At 51.3% G+C, this 20,267-nt stretch overlaps 1 protein-coding gene and 1 long non-coding RNA gene across 7 annotated transcripts in view; one reads left to right on the forward strand and one right to left on the reverse strand.

The window, feature by feature from the left end:
• The window catches only part of CACNA1S (calcium voltage-gated channel subunit alpha1 S), a 74,508-nt gene extending 70,117 nt beyond the window's left edge, over nt 1-4,391 (forward strand). For both annotated transcript variants that reach the window (XM_003893329.4, XM_009190366.3), the window contains 5 exons: nt 707-957; nt 2,301-2,386; nt 3,181-3,272; nt 3,519-3,662; nt 3,809-4,391. In XM_003893329.4, coding sequence (XP_003893378.2) covers nt 707-957; nt 2,301-2,386; nt 3,181-3,272; nt 3,519-3,662; nt 3,809-4,060 — 825 coding nt within the window. In that variant the 3' untranslated portion in view covers nt 4,061-4,391. The remainder of the gene's footprint in view (nt 1-706; nt 958-2,300; nt 2,387-3,180; nt 3,273-3,518; nt 3,663-3,808) is intronic.
• Nucleotides 4,392-12,825: 8,434 nt separating this feature from the next.
• Nucleotides 12,826-20,239, reverse strand: LOC103878797. 5 transcript variants are annotated; one of them, XR_004179312.1, is made up of 3 exons: nt 20,096-20,239; nt 18,145-18,745; nt 12,826-13,545 (listed from the first exon to the last, which is right to left on the reverse strand). It is a non-coding gene; the product is annotated as an uncharacterized LOC103878797 (long non-coding RNA). The 5 variants fall into 5 exon arrangements; XR_001896437.3 differs by having other exon boundaries at nt 12,830-13,545; nt 18,525-18,663; XR_001896438.3 differs by having other exon boundaries at nt 12,830-13,545; nt 18,525-18,745.
• Nucleotides 20,240-20,267: the final 28 nt, after the last annotated feature.

A 20,267-nucleotide genomic window follows, 5' to 3' on the forward strand; every position in this document is an offset into this window, starting at 1 on the left:
AGGGGGACATGGGAGCTGAAGATATCCCTCTCCGTCTCTCCACCTCACCACCCACCTCTCCTGGAAGTCAGAATCAATGACCTGACCTACTAGAGGTGTCAAATGCAACACACCCTTTCCCGCCTTTCCCTACCAAATCTCACCCCTTCCCTTTCCTCCCCACAAACCCTAGGCAACAACCTATCTCCCAGAGGCCCTCCAGGATCAAATGCCCCGCCTGCCTCCACTGAGGCCAGTCCTCCATCCTCAGTGCTGTCTGATGTTTCTTATAACACTTTAGAGCTGGAAGGTCTTTAATGACACCTAATTAGGTCTTTTTGGGTTATTCATGAGGAAATGGTGGCCCACAGAGATCATGTGAGATGTCCAATATCACCTAGTAAATCCGTTTCAGAGAGGGGACTAGAACCCAATGCTGCAGACTCCCAATTCAGCCCTCTCTCCCCTACACCACACTTCTCTTCCGTGTGCCTGTGTCCCCTATATACCTCCTTAGGTGTGTGCTGTCTACCCCATCAAACGAAGAACTTTCTAAGGGTAGGAATTCTCCTCTTTTGATCTCACTACTCAGTCCATCCTCCTTTGGCCTTATAAGATTTGTCTCCCAATACTATCGCTTGTTCCCAACACCACTGTCCCAGAGTGACAGCCCCCCATGCCCTCCTTGTCCTCATCCCCTAGTCACTGCTTGTCTCCTTGCCCCTAGAGGACTGGAGGCCTGTTTGGCCAGGTGGACAACTTCCTGGAAAGGACCAACTCCCTGCCCCCGGTCATGGCCAGTCAGAGACCCCTCCAGTTTACTGAGATAGAGATGGAAGAGCTGGAGTCACCGGTCTTCTTGGAGGACTTCCATCAAGATCCACGCACCAACCCCCTGGCTCGTGCCAATACCAACAATGCCAATGCCAATGTTGCCTATGGCAACAGCAACCATAGCAACAGCCATGTGTTTTCCAGGTAGTGGCGGCCACTGCCATCCCTGGGTGTAGAGGTACTGGGAGGACAATGTCAGCAGGTTCCAGGCTGGATTGGAAGAGGGTACCCCAAAGTTGTAGGGTGTCTTTTGCTTGCCTTTGTGCCCCAATCCATCCTGAACCTTAATGTAAGAGGCCGACCTGGAGGGCACAGGCTTCTTTGGCCAGCAGGGGGAAGCCTCACGTCATGTCAGTATTGGCCCCAATGCTGAGAGGTTCTTTTATTCTGTTGGCTTCAGCAAGTCTAGGAGCTGAGATGTATTGAACACATGATAGGTTAGGAGAGGACCTTTGGTGGTAGCACATAACACAAAAGACCGTGGACAATAAGGTTCCATCACTGGATTTAGGTTCCAAGGAGATCCCACTGTGCTGGGTGGTTCCCATCTCACCAACCTTAGGCTGCAGACTAAATATAATCTGTGATTGGGTGATATGTTATGTGATATGATTGGGACCAAATAATCACAGAGGCCGGGTGTGGTGGCTCATGCCTGTAGTCCCAGCACTTTGGGAGGCCGAGGTAGATGGATCACTTGAGGTCAGGAGCTGAAGACCAGCCTGACCAACATGTTGAAATCCCATCTCTACTAAAAACACACAAAAAATTAGGTGTGGTGGTGCATGCCTGAAATCTCAGCTACTCGGGAGGCTGAGGCAGAAGAATCTCTTGAACTCAAGAGGTGGAGATTGCAGTGAGCCGATTGTGCCACTGCACTCCAGTCTGGGTGACAGAACAAGACTCTGTCTCAAAAAAACAAAACAAAACAAAGCAAAACAAACAAACAAACAAAAACACCAAATAATTACAGAGATTTAGTGTCCTGAGAGTGCAGAGGGGGTATGGATCACCATGGGCTAGAAAGACCTAGAATGGTTCTCAGCCTTGGCTATACATTAAATAATCCAGGGAGCTTCTGCAAATCCCAAGGCCTGGGCCTCACCACAGATGCTGGGTGTGGGACACAGCCACCACTCACCTTTGAGCTCCTCAGGTGATCCTGTGTGTGGCCGAGATGGAGAAGCAGGGTTCCAAAGGCTGGGAAGCTGCAGCTGGGCCTTGGAAGATGAACAGAATGTAGAAAGGGTAGAGGGAGCAACTGAGCAAAGGAGTGGAGTCAAGAATGCACTGGGCTCCTTCCTCCTAGAGAGTCAGGGCTGGCTGGGGCACATTGGTGGGAGGGTCAGCCCTGGAGTCATGGCTACTATACTAGGTTGGCCTTGTACAGGCTCTAAGGGAAAAGGATGTTTGGGGCCACAGAGAGGCAGGGATGGCAAGAGAGCTAGCAGCCTTCTCTGGTTTACCCAGCCTTGCTTCCATTTCAGTGTCCACTATGAAAGGGAGTTCCCAGAAGAGACAGAGACATCTGCTATCAGAGGAGGAGCCCTTGGCCAACCCTGCAGGGCCCTGGGTCAGTGCATTCTGTGCATCTAAGAAGCTTGAGTCTTCTTCCAGAGGAGTCCGGGAAGCCCCACTCTTTTCTTAGAGTCTGGGAACTTGGCTGGGAGGGCTGGCTTGGGAGCCTGTTACAATGGCAATCATCTGGGCCCTGGAATGGGAAAACCATCAGGGCCAGCTTCTTGTCCAAGTGGGGAAGCAGGGCACCATCTAGGTGGCTGAATGAGGTGGAAGGGGGAAAGCCCGTGCATGCTAAAGGGCCCTCTGCTGGCCTCCCAGGAAACTCACCCAGCCCCCTACACCATCCCCAGCGCAGGAGTCCCCACACTGCCCCAGGTCCCTGGAAGGGCAGCCCCTGGACACACTGATGTCTTGACTCTGGGGCCCTTCCGCAAATGATATTGAAGTCTCCTAGTATGATCTAGACTGCTCTGTGACAGTAGGAGCCCCAGGGAGGCTGGGGGCTAGTGGCAATAAGGATACTGCTGTGTTCCCCAACACACATTCACATTAATGTGTACACACCCAGGGACCACAGAGAACCAGCTTGGCCAGAGGCTCTGGCCCTTATCCCCTCTCCCAAACCTTCAAGAAGAGCTACCAGGGCCAGTAAAGTTGGGGCAGCCCTGCCTGGCCTGGAGTTGGCTGGGCCTCATCATGTGTCTACCCTCTAAGACATCTTCTGCAGCCGTGAGAATCTCAGAGCGCTCACAGAGTGTGGCTAGCCGGCCAAGCAAGCCTCTGTTGACTCATGGCTCCTGGCAGGAGTCAGCAGCCCCTCTTATCCTTGCCCCTTCTTGCCCATAGGACCCCACAGCAAACCTTGTGTGGAGAAGCTAAAGGGACTGATGACCCAGAGGGCAATGCCCAGAGGCCAGGCACCTCCTGCCCCCTGCCAGGTAACAGGGGCAGAGGCCTGGGAGCAAACTCCATACAGAGACCCTGCCTGGCCTGATACTTGGAGTGGGACCGTGGCGGGGGAAGGCTGGGCAGCAATGTGTCCAATAGTACAGAAGGGAGGGGATCCCTTCATCCTCCCCTTTCCGTGGATCTTGGTTGAGCTGCCCTCAGATGATCTGGAATTTTGCTCATTGGTGGGCTCCAGCACCCCCGTGGGGGTCTTTGCTTTTGTGCATTTGGAACAGTGCCCCAGGGTGGAGTCCCCCATGCCTGAGGACAGAAGGAGCTCCACACCAGGGTCTCTGCACGAGGAGACACCCCACAGCAGGAGCACCGGGGAGAATACTTCCAGGTGCTCAGCGCCAGCTACAACCCTGCTGATCCAAGAGGTGAGCCGGGGGCTGGGTCACAGCAGTGGCTGCATTGAGCGGTGGCCCTGTGATGACCTGGCATGGAGAGAGGGTAGGGCCAACAGGCAGGTCCCCAAAGGTGGCTCCCCAGGAAGACCCCACCCAGCCTCCTCTCCTCCCTGCAGGCTCTGGTTCGAGGGGGCCTGGGCACCTTGGCAGCTGATGCAAACTTCATCATGGCAACAGGCCAGGCCCTGGCAGATGCCTGCCAAATGGAACCAGAGGAAGTGGAGGTCATGGCAACAGAGCTACTGAAAAGACGAGAGGCCCCAGAGGGCATGGCTAGCTCCCTGGGATGCCTGAACCTCGGTTCCTCCCTGGGCAGCCTTGACCAGCACCAGGGCTCCCAGAAGACCCTTATTCCTCCCAGGCTGTGATGCCCACACAGCATCAGCATGGGCTTAGAGCTGGCATGACCAATGGGGGTGGGGAGGTTACTGGGGTGGAGAAGGGCTAGCCCACCACAGCAGCCTCCCTCCCTCGCAGCAGCTAGATGCATGGCCTGAGGCGGGGTGGTCAGGAACCACCTCAAAAAGTGGGGAGGAAGTAGCTGGACAGGCCCTGCCCCTCAACCAGCAAGAGGCATGATTGGATGGAGCTTCTGATGTCATTCAAAAAGGCCTAGTTGGTGTCTGTGTCTGTCTGGCCTAGGGTCACTCCCACCTGCAGGACATTAAAATCTCCAGGCCTGTGACACTGGCAACTGGCCTCGGCTTGTCCAGTTTTTTGGACTCTTCTACACTTGTGTTTCCCTCTCCCCCAGTCCCTTCCCCAGGAACCCTCCCCATGGGCTTGGGAGACTGGGCATGGAGAAAGACAGAGGGGTCATCTGGATTTTTTTCTGCATGAGGCAGAGAGGGACCTGTTGTGGGTTCTCCTGGAAGTCCACAGCCAAGTCCACTGACCGGGACCAAGCAACCCCAGGAAGGACTGGTGGCCTCAGAAGCAATCGCACACCCCAGGTCACACCAATGCCAAACATCTTCTAAGCTGTGACCGTGAGGCATTGGCCAGAGTCCACTGCCAACACAGGCTCACAGAGCCCTCAACTGCCCCCTGTTTATGGCCTTGAATACCAAAGATCTACCTTCTCCAGGGCTCCTCTCAGCCACACCAAGTAACGATGAGTAACAGTAGCTACTGTTTACCAAGTGCCTGCTGTGTGCCACCTACACACCTGCTCTCATGCCAGGGGCCGCAATACGTTATGTTTACAAAGCACTTTCAGTTACAATATTCATTTCATTGCCACCACAACCATGCGAGGTAGGTGTGAATTCCACGTTAAAGATGAGGCAATGGAGGCATGGAGAGGTGATGGGACAGCCCTGGGGTGCACAGCCAGAGGCGAGGTCAGGACTCTGCGCGAGGGCCTCTGCGTCCCCACAGCATCCTTCCCCCTTCACTGGACTCCTTGCTCTTCTCGCCATTCCGTCATTAAGCCTGTGCCAAGCGCCTGCTCTGTGGCTGTTGCTGTGGAAACCACACTGGCCTCCCCGTGCAGCCTCCTGGCGAACCCCCAGGCAGCTTCTGGGCTTCTCAGCCAGGCCTAGGGTATCAGTCATGCAGGGCAGGGACACTCACACTCTCAATGCACTGTACGTCCCTGCCCCCAGTCTCAACAGGGCCCCAATGCTTCCTAGTCCCTGTCAGTGCAGCAATCTCAATGCTCTTCTCTGCTCAAACCCTAACACCAGCAGCTAGCTTTGCTCCCTTCTCCACAAAAAAAAAAAAATAGAAGCTACCAGAAGGTTCCTCCCGCAGCTCCTGTCCCCACACTGATGAACCCACCTGTTTCTGCTGTCGCATTCTCCTCCTTCCCTTCTGACCCAGTGGAAGCCAGTGCTCTCCTGCCAGCTGCTCGGATTCTACCCCAGCCCTTATCCCCTCTCTCTGCCTCTCTGTAGGCCCCTTCTAGCTGCATGGAACACATTCCAGGTGACTCCCTCTTAGCAGCCTGACTCTGTAGCCATCCTATTTCCCTATTTCTGTCTCCCTCTCTCTTTTTCCATCCATCCCTCCATCCCTCCCTCCCTCCCTCCATCCATCCATCCGTCATCTATGATCTATCATCTGTTGACCCTTTTTTTTTTTTTTGAGACAGAGTCTCGCTTAGTCGCCCAGGCTGGAGTGCAGTGGCGCGATCTCGGCTCACTGCAAGCTCCGCCTCCCGGGTTCACGCCATTCTCCTGCCTCAGCCTCCCGAGTAGCTGGGACTACAGGCGCCTGCCGCCTCGCCCGGCTAATTTTTTGCATTTTTAGTGGAGACGGGGTTTCACCGTGTTAGCCAGGATGGTCTCGATCTCCTGACCTCGTGATCCGCCCACCTCGGCCTCCCAAAGTGCTGGGATTACAGGCGTGAGCCACCGCGCCCGGCCTTTTTTTTTTTTTTTTTTAAGACAGAGTCTCACTCTGGCACCCAGGCTAGGGTGCAGTGGCATGAACTCGGCTCACTGCAACCTCCACCTCCTGGGTTCAAGTGATTCTCCTCTCTCAGCCTCCCGAGTAGCTGGGACTACAGGTGTGCACCACTACACCCAGCTAATTTTTGTATTTTTAGTAGAAACTGGGTTTTGTCATGTTGGCAAGGCTAGTCTTGAACTCCTGACCTCAAGTGATCCGCCCGCCTCAGCTTCCCAAAGTGCTGAGATTACAGGCGTGAGCCACTGCTCCTGACTGAGGACCAAACTTCTTACCTGTGTGGTCTCCTTGTCCACATTTCTATTTCCCCTTCCATTCTCATTTCTCCTCTCTAGGCAGTCTGCCTCTGCCCCACCCCTTCTCTGAAACCACACTCACCAATGTCACTATCTGGTTGCTAACCCAGTGGACTCTTACATCTTTACCTTACTTGACTTCCAGGCAGCATGAGACACATTTTACCCTCCTCCCTGCCTGAAATTCCCCCTGAGTGTCAGATCTCCTGAATTTCCTCGTACCCCTTGAGTGTTCCAACTTGAATCTTCCTTGGGAGCTCTCCCTTGGCCTGCCTACCTCTCGGGTAGACTCTGTCTCCTTGACCTTTCCTTCTCATGTAGTACACGTTCATATCTTAGTTGCGTGTATGTGCCAGAAATTCCAAAATCCGTATTTCTAGTCAAAATCTGTCCTAAACTCCAGATCTGTATCCTGCTCCTCCCAGACAACTCTGCATAGATGTCTCACTTGTGCCTAATGCTCACCTTGTCCAGTGGTGGCCTCTTATCCTTTCCCGAAAGCCTGCTACTCCTCTGGTGTTGCTGGTCTCGGGGAAGCCCACTCCTTATTCAAACCAGAAGTCTGGGTGTTGTCCTGGATGCCTACCTCCCCCTCCCACCATGCCCCACAGATTTGCCCTCCTAAGTATCTCTCACATCTGTCTCCTTTCTCTTCATCCTCACGGTCACTTTCCTGATCCGTTCAACCATCATCTCGTGCTTTATCTATTGTGACAGCCTTTGAACGGGCCTCCAGTCTCCTCTTTTCTCTTGCTCCCCATCTGTCTCTGATCTTTCTAAAAGGAAGAACCAGTCATCTTGTCTCCTTGCTGAAAACTTTTAAAGGCATGCCCAAAGCCCCTGAATAGCAAGCAAAACCCTTGCCTGGGCTCACAAGCCTCTCCCAGATCAGACCCTGCCCAAGTCTCCTGTTCGCCCCACCCAGAGGGAGCTTTCACCTCTGAGCTCACATGTACTGTTCTCTCTGGAAGCGTCCTGAGCCTTCTACCTGACTGAGCTCTAGTCACCCTTCAAACCTTAGCTTTGCTATTACTTCCTGCAGAAGGCTTTCTCTGAACACCCCCAAACTCTCTGTAGCCTGGCCCAGAAATTTGGCTGCCTTCTCTCCTCCGTTACAGTAGGGATCGTAACTGTGTTGTAACTGCTTGTTTATTTTTACCCCAGCCAGACACCAAGCTTCACAAAGCAGGAGCTGTGTCCACGTTGTTCACAGTTCTGTCTCCAGGGCTGAGCACTTTCAACAGAGATTGCTGGCTCAATGTCACTTGTTAAATAAATGCAGGAAAGAGCTATGGGGTGTGGACCCTGCCCGCGGCAGGGTCGCTGCCCAGTATCACCTGCTCAGCTCTGCAGCCTCCACCACCATGGCTGTCCATCTATACCAAGAGGAGGCAGGGAGGTGGGGCTCTGCCTCTGGAGGATAACAAGCTAGACTCCACGGTGCAGCTCCCACAGGCAGGAGGGAGTACTCAACACCCCCACAGCTGCTTACACTGTCTCCTGCTCAATTGGCTCATCTCTAGGGAAGACAAGATAAAATGGAACATAAGTGTATGCTGTAAAGTTTTATAAAAGGACACTCTTATTTATGAGGGATCTGAACATCTCGTAGTAATGCCTACCACATATAGAGTGTCAACTAGGGCTGGATGCAGTGAATCACACCTGTAATCCCAGCACTTTGGGAGGCCAAGGTGGAAGGATTGCTTGATGCCAGGAGTTCAAGACCAGCCTGGGAAATGTAGGGAGATCCCTGTCTTTACACACACACACACACACACACACACACACAAATTAAAAATTAGCTGGACGTGGTAACATGATCTGATAGCCCTAGCTACTTGGGAGGCTGAAGTGAGAGTGCGGCTTGAGCCCAAGAGTTCAAGGTGAGCTATGATTGCACCACTGTATTCCAGCCTGAGTGACAAATAAGACTGAAAAAAAAAAAAAAAAGAAAGCGAACTATATGGCAGGCCCTCTTCCAAGGGTTTTGCCATTATACTAATTTATTTAATCCTCTTAACAATTAAGAAAGGTATCATCATCCTCACTTTGCAAAAATGACACAGAGAGGGCCAGGTGCAGTGGCTCACACCTGTAATCTCAGCACTTTGAGAGCCTGAGGCGGGTGGATCACATGAGGTCAGGCATTTGAGATCAGCCTGGCCAACATGGTGAAACCCCATCTCTACTAAAAATACAAAAAATTAGCCGAGCATGGTGGTGTGTGCCTGTAATCCCAGCTACTTGGGAGGCTGAGTCAGGAGAATTGCTTGAACCTGGGAGGCAGAGGTTGCAGTGAGCCGAGATCACACCACTGCGCTTCAGCCTGGGCGACAACTGCGAAACTCCTTCTCAAAAAAAAAAAAAAAAGGCACAGAGAGAACAAACGTAACTTGCCTAACCACACAGCTCATAAGAGAGCCAAGGTGGGAGTCAGTTTAGCATCTAATTCCACATCCTTGATGGTACACCATTTGTCAAATCTATGCTGTCCCTCCCAGCCTAACTAACAGATACATGTGTAAACACAGGCTCTGAGAAACTTTCCTATTAGGTCTTCACTCTATGGAAAAGTTCAGGCATTTTCCTTTGCAACATATAAGATGTTGTAATTTATCAGAATGTGCAAAATCCTACCTCTGCACCAGCTTCGCTTCAACTCATAGGCGGGTTTCCCCTCATAGGGCTGCCGGGCTACTCAAAGCCTAAAAGGAACAAATTGTGGCAGGATGAGGCCTGAGGTGGGAGGGAGGGAAAGTGGGCAAATACAGAGAAGACAGACGCCCCTCAGCAGGACCCCCTGACAGACAGTGTATCCCTAGGAGCAGGTGGGCCCCCTTCTGTCACCTGGGGGCACTGGCCAGGGACAGTGTCTGCCAGACCCTTGTCTTCTCCCTGACAGTTCCCTGCAGACACAGGGCCCAGCTGCTGGGTGGGGGGTTCTGCCAGAAGGGGCGGGGTGTGGCTGGCAGGAGGGGTAGACACAAAGCTGCATGCTGGGGCTGTGGGGGCTAGGGGAGCCCTCCATCTGGGGGGTGTGGAGCTCAGTTGGAGGGTCTCTGGAAAGGTGGAAGAGGGTGGGCCTCAGTTCCAGTCTGTCTTCAGAATGGGGAGGAGCTCCCTGGCCCTGAGGGACTCCTGCCAAGTTGCCTGTCCTGGGTTCTTGAGGCAGGGAGGTGGTGGCCGTTGTCTGTAAGGTGTTTCCGAGCAGAGCCTTGGAAGCCCGAATCCCCTTTCCCTGTATCCATGTTGAGCGATGGTCAGGCAGTTCATATAACCCTTTGAAGTCTCTGCTCCTCACTCTGTCTAATGGGAAGGTCATTCCTACTCCTAAAGTGGTTGTGAGATGCAAATGTGATTGAGGAAGGACCTGGCACAGGAATGGAAGGAAGCTGTTGTTTTGATTCTGTCTAATGCTGGCTAGTGATGGGGTCAGATCTGTAAGACAGGAGGAAGCCAACCTTGGGGGTTCCGAGGCACTTTAGGGGGCACAGGGAAGCAGCAATGGGCAGCCCACACACCTTAGCACCAGGCCTCGTCCTCCTAGAGGCCCTGCCAGCTCTCACCAACTGGCATGGATGTAGAGGCCGGCTCCTGCCCCAGACTGCTAGAGAAGACACTGCCAAGGCAAGGCTGAGCTTAACCCCAACTCCTATTTCACAAGGTTATGCCCCCATTCTTCTGGCATCTGATCCCTAGTACCATGTCACCCCAGCCTTGGGGCTGACAGTTCACAATGCCAACCCCACCACAGGTCATCCTCCTGCCATTTTCCTAATGAGGCCACTGAGAGGTCTATAGTTGGTAAGTGGCAGATCTGGGATGTGCCCTCCAGCCTTCTAATTCCATGGTTACTTTCCCCTGTGGTCCATAACTGTGTGTCTCAATGGAACTTAAAGTCCAGTTGAGGAAACCAAAGCACAGAAGCATTTTTAAAAGAAATTGGCCACAAATACAAGGGGCAAGTGATGATTCTGGTCTTGTCAGCTGAAAATGCGATGGTATCGCATACCTTGGTGAGACAGACACTGGAGTTTGAAAGGTTCAGAGGAGGCTGGGCGCAGTGGCCCATGCCTGTAATCCCAGCACTCTGGGAGGCCAAGGTGGGTGGATCACCTGAGGTCAAGAGTTCAAGCCCAGCCTGGCCAACATGAGGAAACCTCATCTCTACTAAAAATACAAAAATTAGCCAGGCATGGTGGTGCACACCTGTAATCCCAGTTACTCGGGAGGGTGAGGCAGGACAATTGCTCCAACGCAGGAGGCAAAGGTTGCAGTGAGCCAGATCACACCACTGCACTCCAGCCTGGGTGACAGAGTGAGACTTTGTCTCAAAAAAAACCAAACACAAACAAAACAAACAAACAAAGAAAATTAGCCAGGCATGATGGTGCGTGCCTGTCATCCCAGCTACCTGGGAGGCTGAGGTGTGAGGATCCCTTGAGCCTGGGAGGTCAAGACTGCAGTGAGCCATGGTTGCACCACCACACTCCTGCCTGGCCAACAGAGTGAGACCCTATCTCAAAAAATAAATAAAAATAAAGTCAAATGAAGAAAGAGAGATTCCATGGTGGGGAGAAGGGAAATGAAGACCCGGGGAAGGAAACAACCCCATGTACCTCACATCACTAAGTTCACGAGAAGAGCCAGGAAGAGACTCCAGGCTTCCTCAGCCAAGCTTCAGAAAGGCTGTCCTGAAACGTGCAGGGTGCAGCAGAGCGAGGCCCTGGACTTGGAGAACACCCACTCCCATTCCCACTTGTGTGTTCTCCTAAAAATGTTTCTGCCCTTTGGTTTCCTCATCTGTAGAACAATAATGGTTATAACATTCATTAAGCATTTTGCCTTTCATATCATGTAATCACTGCAACACCTATAAAATAGGTATTACTACTAATCTCATTTTATAACAAGAAAACAGAGGTTCAGAAAGGCTGAGTGAATTAGTTGCAGTCACTTGACCCTGAAATGGTGAAACCAGGTGTCCAGCGGGAGTCTGGACACTATTCTTAAGCCTCTTACTTTTTGTATTCTTGTGAGGCTCACATGACAATCCACCCCTACCCTCCAATCCCCACTCATCCTCCACTAATCTGGCCTGAAACCCTTTGCACACTCTGCCAAGCACCAGCCCAACCACAGGCAACTCAACAACTCCCTCTTGCACAGGCCACGCGCTCTCAGGCTTCTACTGACAGTGTCGCTGCGCCCAATGAACTCCTCCTTGGGTCTCAGCCTGACAGTGCCTCCCGCAAGTCTTCTCTGATCACCCAAGTAAACTTAGTTGCTGCTTCCTTAGTGCTCTTAGAGCACCTGATAACTCTCATTATTGGCATTTATTACACTGTATCCTAATTAGGGGTTTGCAGTTTGTTTTTTTCCAAGCATACTGTGAGTTTCTCAGGGGCAGGCATTGAATCTTTATCAACTTTGTATTCCTAGCAAGGAAAAAATGGAAGGAAGGGGAAAAGGAAGGCAGGAAGGGAGGGAGAGAGGGAGGAAAGGTGGACAAATGCAAGAGACTGCTACATAGAACATATTAGATGGTATCATTTGAAATTGCCAATATTCTATGCCTTCTTGTCTACAAAATGGTAACTTTATATTTCACCTGGTATAATGAGGGTCGGTTTCCCCACTAGCCAGACCCATCCAAGTACATCCACTCACCCTCTAGTAGTCCCTGCTCTCTGTCTTTTGTTTTGGGACAGTTTATATGCGTCTTGACCACACAAAATGGTTAGGATGGGGGTTCACCAAGGAGGGTGGTTCTTAGGCAGCATACAGACCAAAATTGATGGGGGCTTTCTGTACCTCTTCTCATTGAGACCACCTTGAGAGGTCCCTCTCTGAGTCCCCTCTGAGCGGGGAGGAGAAGGCTGACTCAGTGATGATGGGGAGTGGTCTGCAGGTGGGGGCCCAGCCACTCTAGCACCAGCCACCATCAGAGCTTGACTGTCTCTCCGGGAAGACCCCCCTCGCCTCTCACAGCACCCCAAATCTGATCCTCTTGTCTTAGGGTTTGACCTCCTTCAAGGCCTAGCCCCCTATCTCCTCCTTCCCCTTTTCCAGCCCAAGGGACCCTCATCACTGGAGGGTGGGAGAAAAGGGCCTCTTCCTCTACATTCTTTTCAATTTTGGTTATGACTTAACGTCTTTGCTCCACCCAGTCCTGGCCTGCTATTTGGATCCTCCGAGTTTAGAAGTTAAAGAGAAAAAAGGGTCTTTTCCTGCTTCTCCGCATCTTCACTAGATCCTAATTCCCAAATTCTCCTTAAGGCCAAGGGTCTCCTCTGTCTACTGATACAAGTGTCAGGAAATACAAGGGTTGCAGGGAGGACACAGACTAACTTTTCCAGAGTTGTTTCACCTCAGGCCAACGTGACTATCTCGGTCAAAAAGGCCTTTGAAGTGCTCCTAAAACCATCCTATGAGATTCAGCACACACACTGCCTGGAGTGCTGGCATTCACTACCATCCCTTAAAACCCTCAGTCTGGCTGCATTTCTGGAGAGCTGGCACTTTAGAGGTTGACCTCTCTCCACATGCTGCCTCCAAGCCCTCTCCTCTTCCCCTCGATTTTTAAAGTGTTAAATGAACATTTGCTGGCAATTTGCTCTGCAGGGTCTGGCCAAGGCAATTATCTATTAAAATCCAAGAAAATGATGCATCCTGGGGACTGAACGTCAACAGCAACCAGGCCAGGGTAGGCTGGTGGTGGTGATTTGTTAACTTCATCGGGGGCAGGGGCGTACACGGGTGGCATCTGTCAAAGGAAGGGAATGGCTCCTCTGGGGCCTGGCTAGGACTGCTCAGAGCCTCCTCCTCATCACCAGGTCTGGGAAGGGGTCCCATCTCCTGTCTCTCCTCTTTCCTTGTCCTCAGGCCTGTGGCTTCATCTCTGTTTTCCTCTTCTCTGACGTCCCCAGCCTGGCCTCTTGCCGGCCCCTCTCCAGTGTCTCCCTCTCCTGTTTTATGCCACCTTTCCGTCTCTCTGTTTCTCGACTTCCCTGCCACTAGCCCCTTCTTGGGAGGTGGCACCTTCCATGAAGCCATAGGCCATGTGGTCTCAGGAAGAGGTAGCCAGGACTTTAACTGACTGTCCTCATGGCCCAGGAGAAGTCACCAATCACTCTGCACCTCTGTTTGAACAAAGAAGTTGGGACAAGTTACTTTTCAACAGCTTTATTGAGGTATGTAATTAATGTATAATAATCTGCACATATTCAAAGTGTATAATCTGATTAGTCTGACAGATGTATTAGCATACACCCACGGAAGCATCACCACCATTGAGACAATAAATATGCCGGGTGCAGTGGCTCACACCTGTAATCCCAGCACTTTGGGAGGCTGAGGCTGACAGATTGCTTGAGCCAAAGAGTTCGAGACCGGTCTGGGCAACATGGTGAAACCGTCTCTACAAACATACAAAAATGAGTCAGGTGTGGTGGTGCGGTGTGCGCCTGTGAGGAGGCTGAGATGGGGGGCATCCCTTGAGCTTGGGAAGCTTGAGGCTGCAGTGAGCCACAATTGCACCACTGTACTCCAGCCTGGGTGACAGAGCAAGGCCTTGTCTCAAAAAATCTAAAATAAAAAAATAAATAAATAAATATACCCACCACCTCAAAACATTGCTCATGCCCTCATGTCCTCCTACCCCTTCCAGGTCCCTCCCCTTGCCAGGCAACCACTGATCTGCTTTCTGACACTATAGTTTACATTTTCTAGAATTTGTACATCAGTGGAATTGTACAGTATGTGCTCTTTTTCGTCTAGCTTCTTTCACTGAGCATAATGAATTTGGGGATTCATCCACATTCTATCATGTATCAATAGTTCATTCCTTTTTATTGCTAAATAATATCCCACCATATGATATACCACAGATTCTTAATCCACTCCCCTGTTGATGGACATTTGTGGTGTTTCCAGTTTGGGCCTATGACAAAGCTGCTGGGGTCCTTCATGGGCAAGTATTTATGTAGACACGTGAAGCTCATAACTCCTTAGGGGGCTGTGCTCACTTTCTTGGCAGCTCAGCAGCTGCCAAGACCAGATTCATCCTTTTCCCTCCCTGTAATTCAGCCGAGGATGAAACGGGCAGGCAGCATGCTTGAGTTTGAACCCTGCCCACCACTTGCAATGTGACCTTGTGCACCTCTTGGTATCCTGGCTTTCTTTATGTTCCTACCTCCATGGGTTGTGTGAGCATTCCATGACCGTATGAATCTGAAGCATTTGGTGCAATGCCCAGCACAATGTTCAGAAATAGTAGCTGTTCTCATTTTGCAGGCACCTCTGAGAAGATCTATACAATCTGGAATGGGCTTCCTCTAGAATCTCTGAGCAGTTACCCTAACCCTTTGAAGTGGCTCCATTTCACAGAGGAGTAACTGAGTCCCAAAGCAAAGAGTGACTTGAGTAGGGTTTATCTTTGATTTGGGAGTGAATGCAGGCATGTCCTGATACCCAGCTATTTCCTATTTGGGTGATGGGCAGGGAGGAAGTTGGAATTTTCCAATTACTTCTCAGAGTGTCTCCTGGAGAGCCCTGAGAAGTAGCTCAGCACTTCTAACCAGAAGACTATGAGTAGTAGCTAACCAGAAAACTATGAGCCCCTAAGTGTTCCTACAAAACCACACTCATTTAGTCAGTTCCCCCGGGCTCAGCAACCTGGAAACCCCATAAAATCACAGTCAAATCAGGAGGGAAAGAGATAAGGGTAGGGAGGCTGCCTACCCTCCTCCCCTGCCCCACAGGGCTCTAAGTAGCCCAGAAAGGGGCTTCTGTGTGTCTTAGGCAAGCAGGTCGATCTCTGGAAGGTACTCACGCCATCTGGCATCTTTACAGACCAGGCCTCCGAACTCTGGCTCTGCCCCTTCCTAACTGTGTCAGGGTAGGCCAGGCTTGCCATGGCAACACACAACTTGTAAGTTCAGTGGTTTAACACAATGAAAGTTTATTTCTCATTTACACTCTATGAACAACATAGGTGTGAGGGTGCCAGAGTCTTAATGCTTCCGCTAGAGCTAACGCACATCAGTTCCGCCACATTTTATTGGTTAAAGTTGTTCACATGTCCACAGCTAGCATCAAAGAAGAGTGAGAACATGCAGTCCTACCTTGTGCCAGAAGGCAGAGAGCCGGAAATATTTGGAGACAGCACTAATGACTACTACACTAGCCAAGTGACCTTTGAGCTCATTTCCTCTTCTGCAAAATGGGGACGAGAACAGTATTTGCCTCATAGATTGTTGTGAGGATTAAAAGAGAAATGTTATGTAACACCCTTGGCACAGTGTGGCACACGGGTGAGGTTGAGGCCCGAGGTATTTGTGTACAATGAGGACCCAGCATGCCCAGCCTCCCTCCTCCCCTGCAAACACTGACCCCGGACCCCGAGGCCCGTCACTGAGTGGTTAGCAGAGGATGGATAATTTTCCGCAAATCTGTCTTCTCCCACCCTCTGGATCTGACACTGACCACTTGCGCCAGGCAAACTTCATTGCCATAAACTATCCCCCACCCACCCCCAGCTTCATTCACACTCATGTGAGACTTCTTATCCCTCACGTGACTGCTTTATAACAAATCTGCCCTTCTGTCCAGTTAGAGGATAGGAGTCCATTGAAGAAGGGATAGAGAATCCAAGAGAAATGTGAAGGAAATTAACATCCATTTTTTGCTGAGCACTGTGCTGGATGCTTGACCCACGTTACCTCATTTAAACCTCATAATAGTCCTGTAATGAAGTGAGTGTGATTATCCTCATTTTGAGATGTGGGAGCTGATGCTTGGAGTAGTTACACACTGGCCCAGGGTTACATAGCTAGTCAGTTGCAGAGCTGGGATTTGAACCCAAAACTCTGGGACACAGAAGACCACACTTCAGCTTCTGGGCTGTCTTTTGCTATTTCATTCAGACTTTTTTTGTTTGTTTGTTTGTTTGAGACAGAGTCTTGCTTTGTTCCCCAGGTTGGAGTACAGCGGTGCGATCTCAGCTCACTGAAATCTCCACCTCCTGGGTTCAACCGATTCTTGTGCCTCAGCCTCCTGAGTAGCTGGGATTACAGGCATGTGCCATCACATCTGGCTAAGTTTTGTATTTTTTAGTAGAGGTGAGGTTTTGCCATGTTGGCCAGGTTGGTCTCGAACTCCTGGCCTCAAGCGATCCACCCGCCTCAGCCTCCCAAAGTGCTGGGATTACAGGCGTGAGCCTCCACACCTGGCCCAGACCTAACTTTTATCCAGGCTATAAACTCACCAACAGCCCAACCATAGATGTTTAGCCTTTGGGTTCTATTGTGCTGTTGTGGAACTGCCCTGCTTCTGGAGTACAGGGACTAGGCTTTTAGTCACTGCTCAGTCCCTATCTTACTGTGCAACTTTGGACAAGTCCTTTGACCTCTCTGGGCCTCAGTTTCTTCACTGAAAATGAAAGGGCTAGACTAAATTTCTCAGGTTCTTTCCACATCTAGGATTTGGTAACATTGAGAATTGCCCATAGCTCTTCCTGCCTTTGGCCCTCATACTGTATTAGAAAGCATCACAAAGTAGAAAGGTAGATAAAGATCCCACATTTGAAGTTATACAGAGCATTAATTAGACTCTCATTATTATTTGAAACTAAAAATAGTTTAAGATTGATGGTGTGTTTGTAATCCATAGCAGTTTTCTCCCTTCCTTGCTATTTATAACAACTCTGGTTTCCTCTGTAACTAAGTCTGTCTCCTCCTATAAAAGAGGAAGTCAGGCTAAGTCTGCTCCTGAGCTAAGATCTCTGAGTCTGCACCCCAGGAGAGGCTCTCTAGAGCTCTGAGCTCCTGTTGCTGGGCAGAACTGGGCTCAGTCTCCAGGTGGGCATTGGAAGATGTGGCTGGACTATATGCCAGCAGGATGGGCTATGCCTGTTCTCCCATGGAACCATGCATAGCTGCTGGGGTGTGGCTGGGTATTAGGACTGGAGATCCAGAATGCTGTATCTTCCACTCCTATAACTTTTGCTTAATGCTTAGAGAGTTTTTGTAAATGCCAATGCCCAATGCTAACCCTGAAGAAGATAAAAGGAAACAGAACTCAAGTTCAGGCCACTTTTGGGAGACATTTCCAGGGCCTACAACTATCTCTTAGGTTTTTAATTTGTTCCTATAGGGTTGTTGTTGAGAGCTGAGTGTCCTGGGAGATCTGGGCATCCCAGATGGCTGCCCCAAGTTGCTGCCGGAGTATTTTAACTACAGTAGTGTGGGAGCTTCCTGCCTCAGAAAGGGTTCCCCACACCTCCCCCAGGTTCCCATCTGCCCAGACGCCCACAGCTCCTGTCAAGAGAAATGATGGAAGAAGCCCCAAGATACCTGGGGGAAGGGCCTCAGCTCAGGACAAGAGCTGGGGCTCCAACCTCAGTCCAATCAGGGAACTCTCAGGGCCACTCATGGTTGTGTGCATGTGTGTGTGTTTGCCTGTTTCTGTGAGACAGTGAGGAAAGATTTGGGGGTGGGGGAGATATGCACATGGGCAGCTAATCCTGAGAAACTTTGGGGTCTGGGAAGGAGGGAAAGAAAGAAGAAAAGCTGGAAGGGGATAGAGGTGGTGGGAGAGAGGGGGATGGGAAAAACCAAAGAGAGGAAGCAGTGGCTGTGCTGAAGCTGGACAGAGACCGAAAAGGACAAGTCTTGTCCTAAACTTCCTCTGACCCACCTAACCTAAATCTCCCCATGCTGTGGTTTAAGCCTCTTTCCCACCTTGGTTCTCTGTCTAGCCTCTGAGCAGCAGAGTCCAGGAGTGATGTCAGGATGCTGGCTGCCCTGCTGCTTCCTGGTGGCCCAGGAGGGAGCTACTTCTGAGTAACCAAAGTCCTGAGGCTCTGACATTTAGGAGGCCTGAGTTTCCCACCCATGTGCATCCCTGCTTCCCCTGACTCGACACCCAGTGACCTGGAGGGATGCAGAGGGGGTGGGCAGCAGCTCTGGAGGCATTTCCCAGCAGTAGAACTGTGAGTCAGAAGGGTCATCTACTATCGGAAGTCAGAGGGGACCTCCTGCAGGCAGGAAATCAGAGTTGGGCCCCAGAGAAGTCCAGAGATGAGTTGGCGGGAAAGTAGCTCTTCAGAAAGCAACATTACCGTCCGGGAAGGCTGAACCTGGAGCCCGCTATGCCTACAGGAAAAGCCTGGGCCAGCCTAGCTCCCTTCTGCCTGGGCATCACCATCCCTTCCGCCTTGGCATCACCATCGCTTCCGCCTTGGTGGTCATCTGGGAAGTCTGGAACAAGATATACAAGTTCAAATCCGGAGTCTGTTGCTTATATGCTGCAATTCATACATGTGAGGCTCAGTTTCCCCATCTGCAAAATTTAAAAAGAATAAAAAAGCCTATTTCACAAGGTTACAGGGATAAAATGAGAATATGTGCATAAAATACCTTGTGTAGGTGGTCCATATGTGTTAGTCTCCTCCCCACGTCTTATTTTGGTTGGAAGATGGGGAGGAATGTTGCAGGATCTGACTGCAACATTCTGCTAGCCTCCTGGTCCAGGAGAGGTGATCCCCTGGCCCCAGGGAGAGCTTCCTCTAGATTCAAATGCTAATAAAAGGTCCAGGATCCCACCAAGACCTCCTCTCCAGCCTCCATCCTGGGGGCACTGCTCGCAGTGCTCCTCCTGTTTGCCATGGGGATGAAAAGGATGTGTTGATTGGCCCTTGAAATTTGCTCTTAAAATTATCTTTGGTTTTGATTTGACCTTAATAGGTCAAGCCAAACAGGGATCTGAGCTACTGCATGAAGCAGTTATTGCGGGGGGTGGTGGGTTGCGAGTGGAGGAGGGAAGGGGAGGAAGATGGCACCAACAGATGCATCCTCAGACCCCAGTCCACACCCTTGCCAAAATCTCTGACATGGTTTCATCATCTGAGGGTGATGTAAGAGGCCTGGAGTCAGACTCCCCTTGCTCCCCTCCCCCAGAGAGCCCCATCCACATCTGGAGCTACAGCTGGGTCCTTCTCTTGGGCCCTTTCCAGGGGAGGGAGCTGGGTGAAGTGAGGGCAGCTGGTGAGGGGCCCTGTGAATGGCCCCAATGTTGGGAGGCAGGGGGCAGGGAAGAGGCCTCTGGGCTCAGAGGGAGGGAGGTGGACTGGGAAGGGAATTGTGACTTTGCAGCATTGGTCTCCTCCTCCATGCAGGCCCAGTGTTAAAGTCTCCATGGTCCTCCTTGTCCTTTATATCCATTCCTGCAGGCAGCTGCCCTCCTTCTTCCCTTCCCCACCCACTTCACCGCCCAGCCTCTCTACCCAGGTGCTCGGAACTGAGGGCCCCCTTTGTTCCTTCCTTTCCCCCAGGGCAGCTCAGGCCTCCCACACTGACCCTCTGGCCCTACTGCCACAACAAGCAGAGTGTGAGCCAGGCCCAGTGGGGTCATCTGTGGGTCATAAAGGTCAATGGGACAGTCGTCTAGCAGTAGGGAGGGGCTAGTCTTGGGCTAGGAGCCTGGCCAGGAATCAGCTAAAACACGAGCTTTAAAATGCTGCAGGGCGGGGGTGGGGGGAAATTTATTTAGGGGCTAGCAAGAACTCCCTTCAAGAAGGGTTGGCGAATTTACTGGAATAAATGCAGAAGGGAAGCTTTCCTGGCTCTTGTGAACTATAAACCGTCAATCGCTGTGAGATCCCCGGGAGACCAGGGTTCTTACCATGCTTACCCACGAACTCGCTCTGTGACCTTCGGTAGTTCCCCTCTTTAAATCTCAGTTTCTTCATTTATGAAATGAGGGTCCCATTGTGGCTTGAGGTTCTGCCACTCCAGGAGCCAAGGTTCTAACGTGGTCTGCGTCCCGCGCCTCCACCCCTCCTCCCACTCCCACCCTCCAATCC

The sequence above is a fragment of the Papio anubis genome, chromosome 1, assembly GCF_008728515.1.
Source record: "Papio anubis isolate 15944 chromosome 1, Panubis1.0, whole genome shotgun sequence".
In the NCBI taxonomy this organism is placed as follows: domain Eukaryota; kingdom Metazoa; phylum Chordata; class Mammalia; order Primates; family Cercopithecidae; genus Papio; species Papio anubis.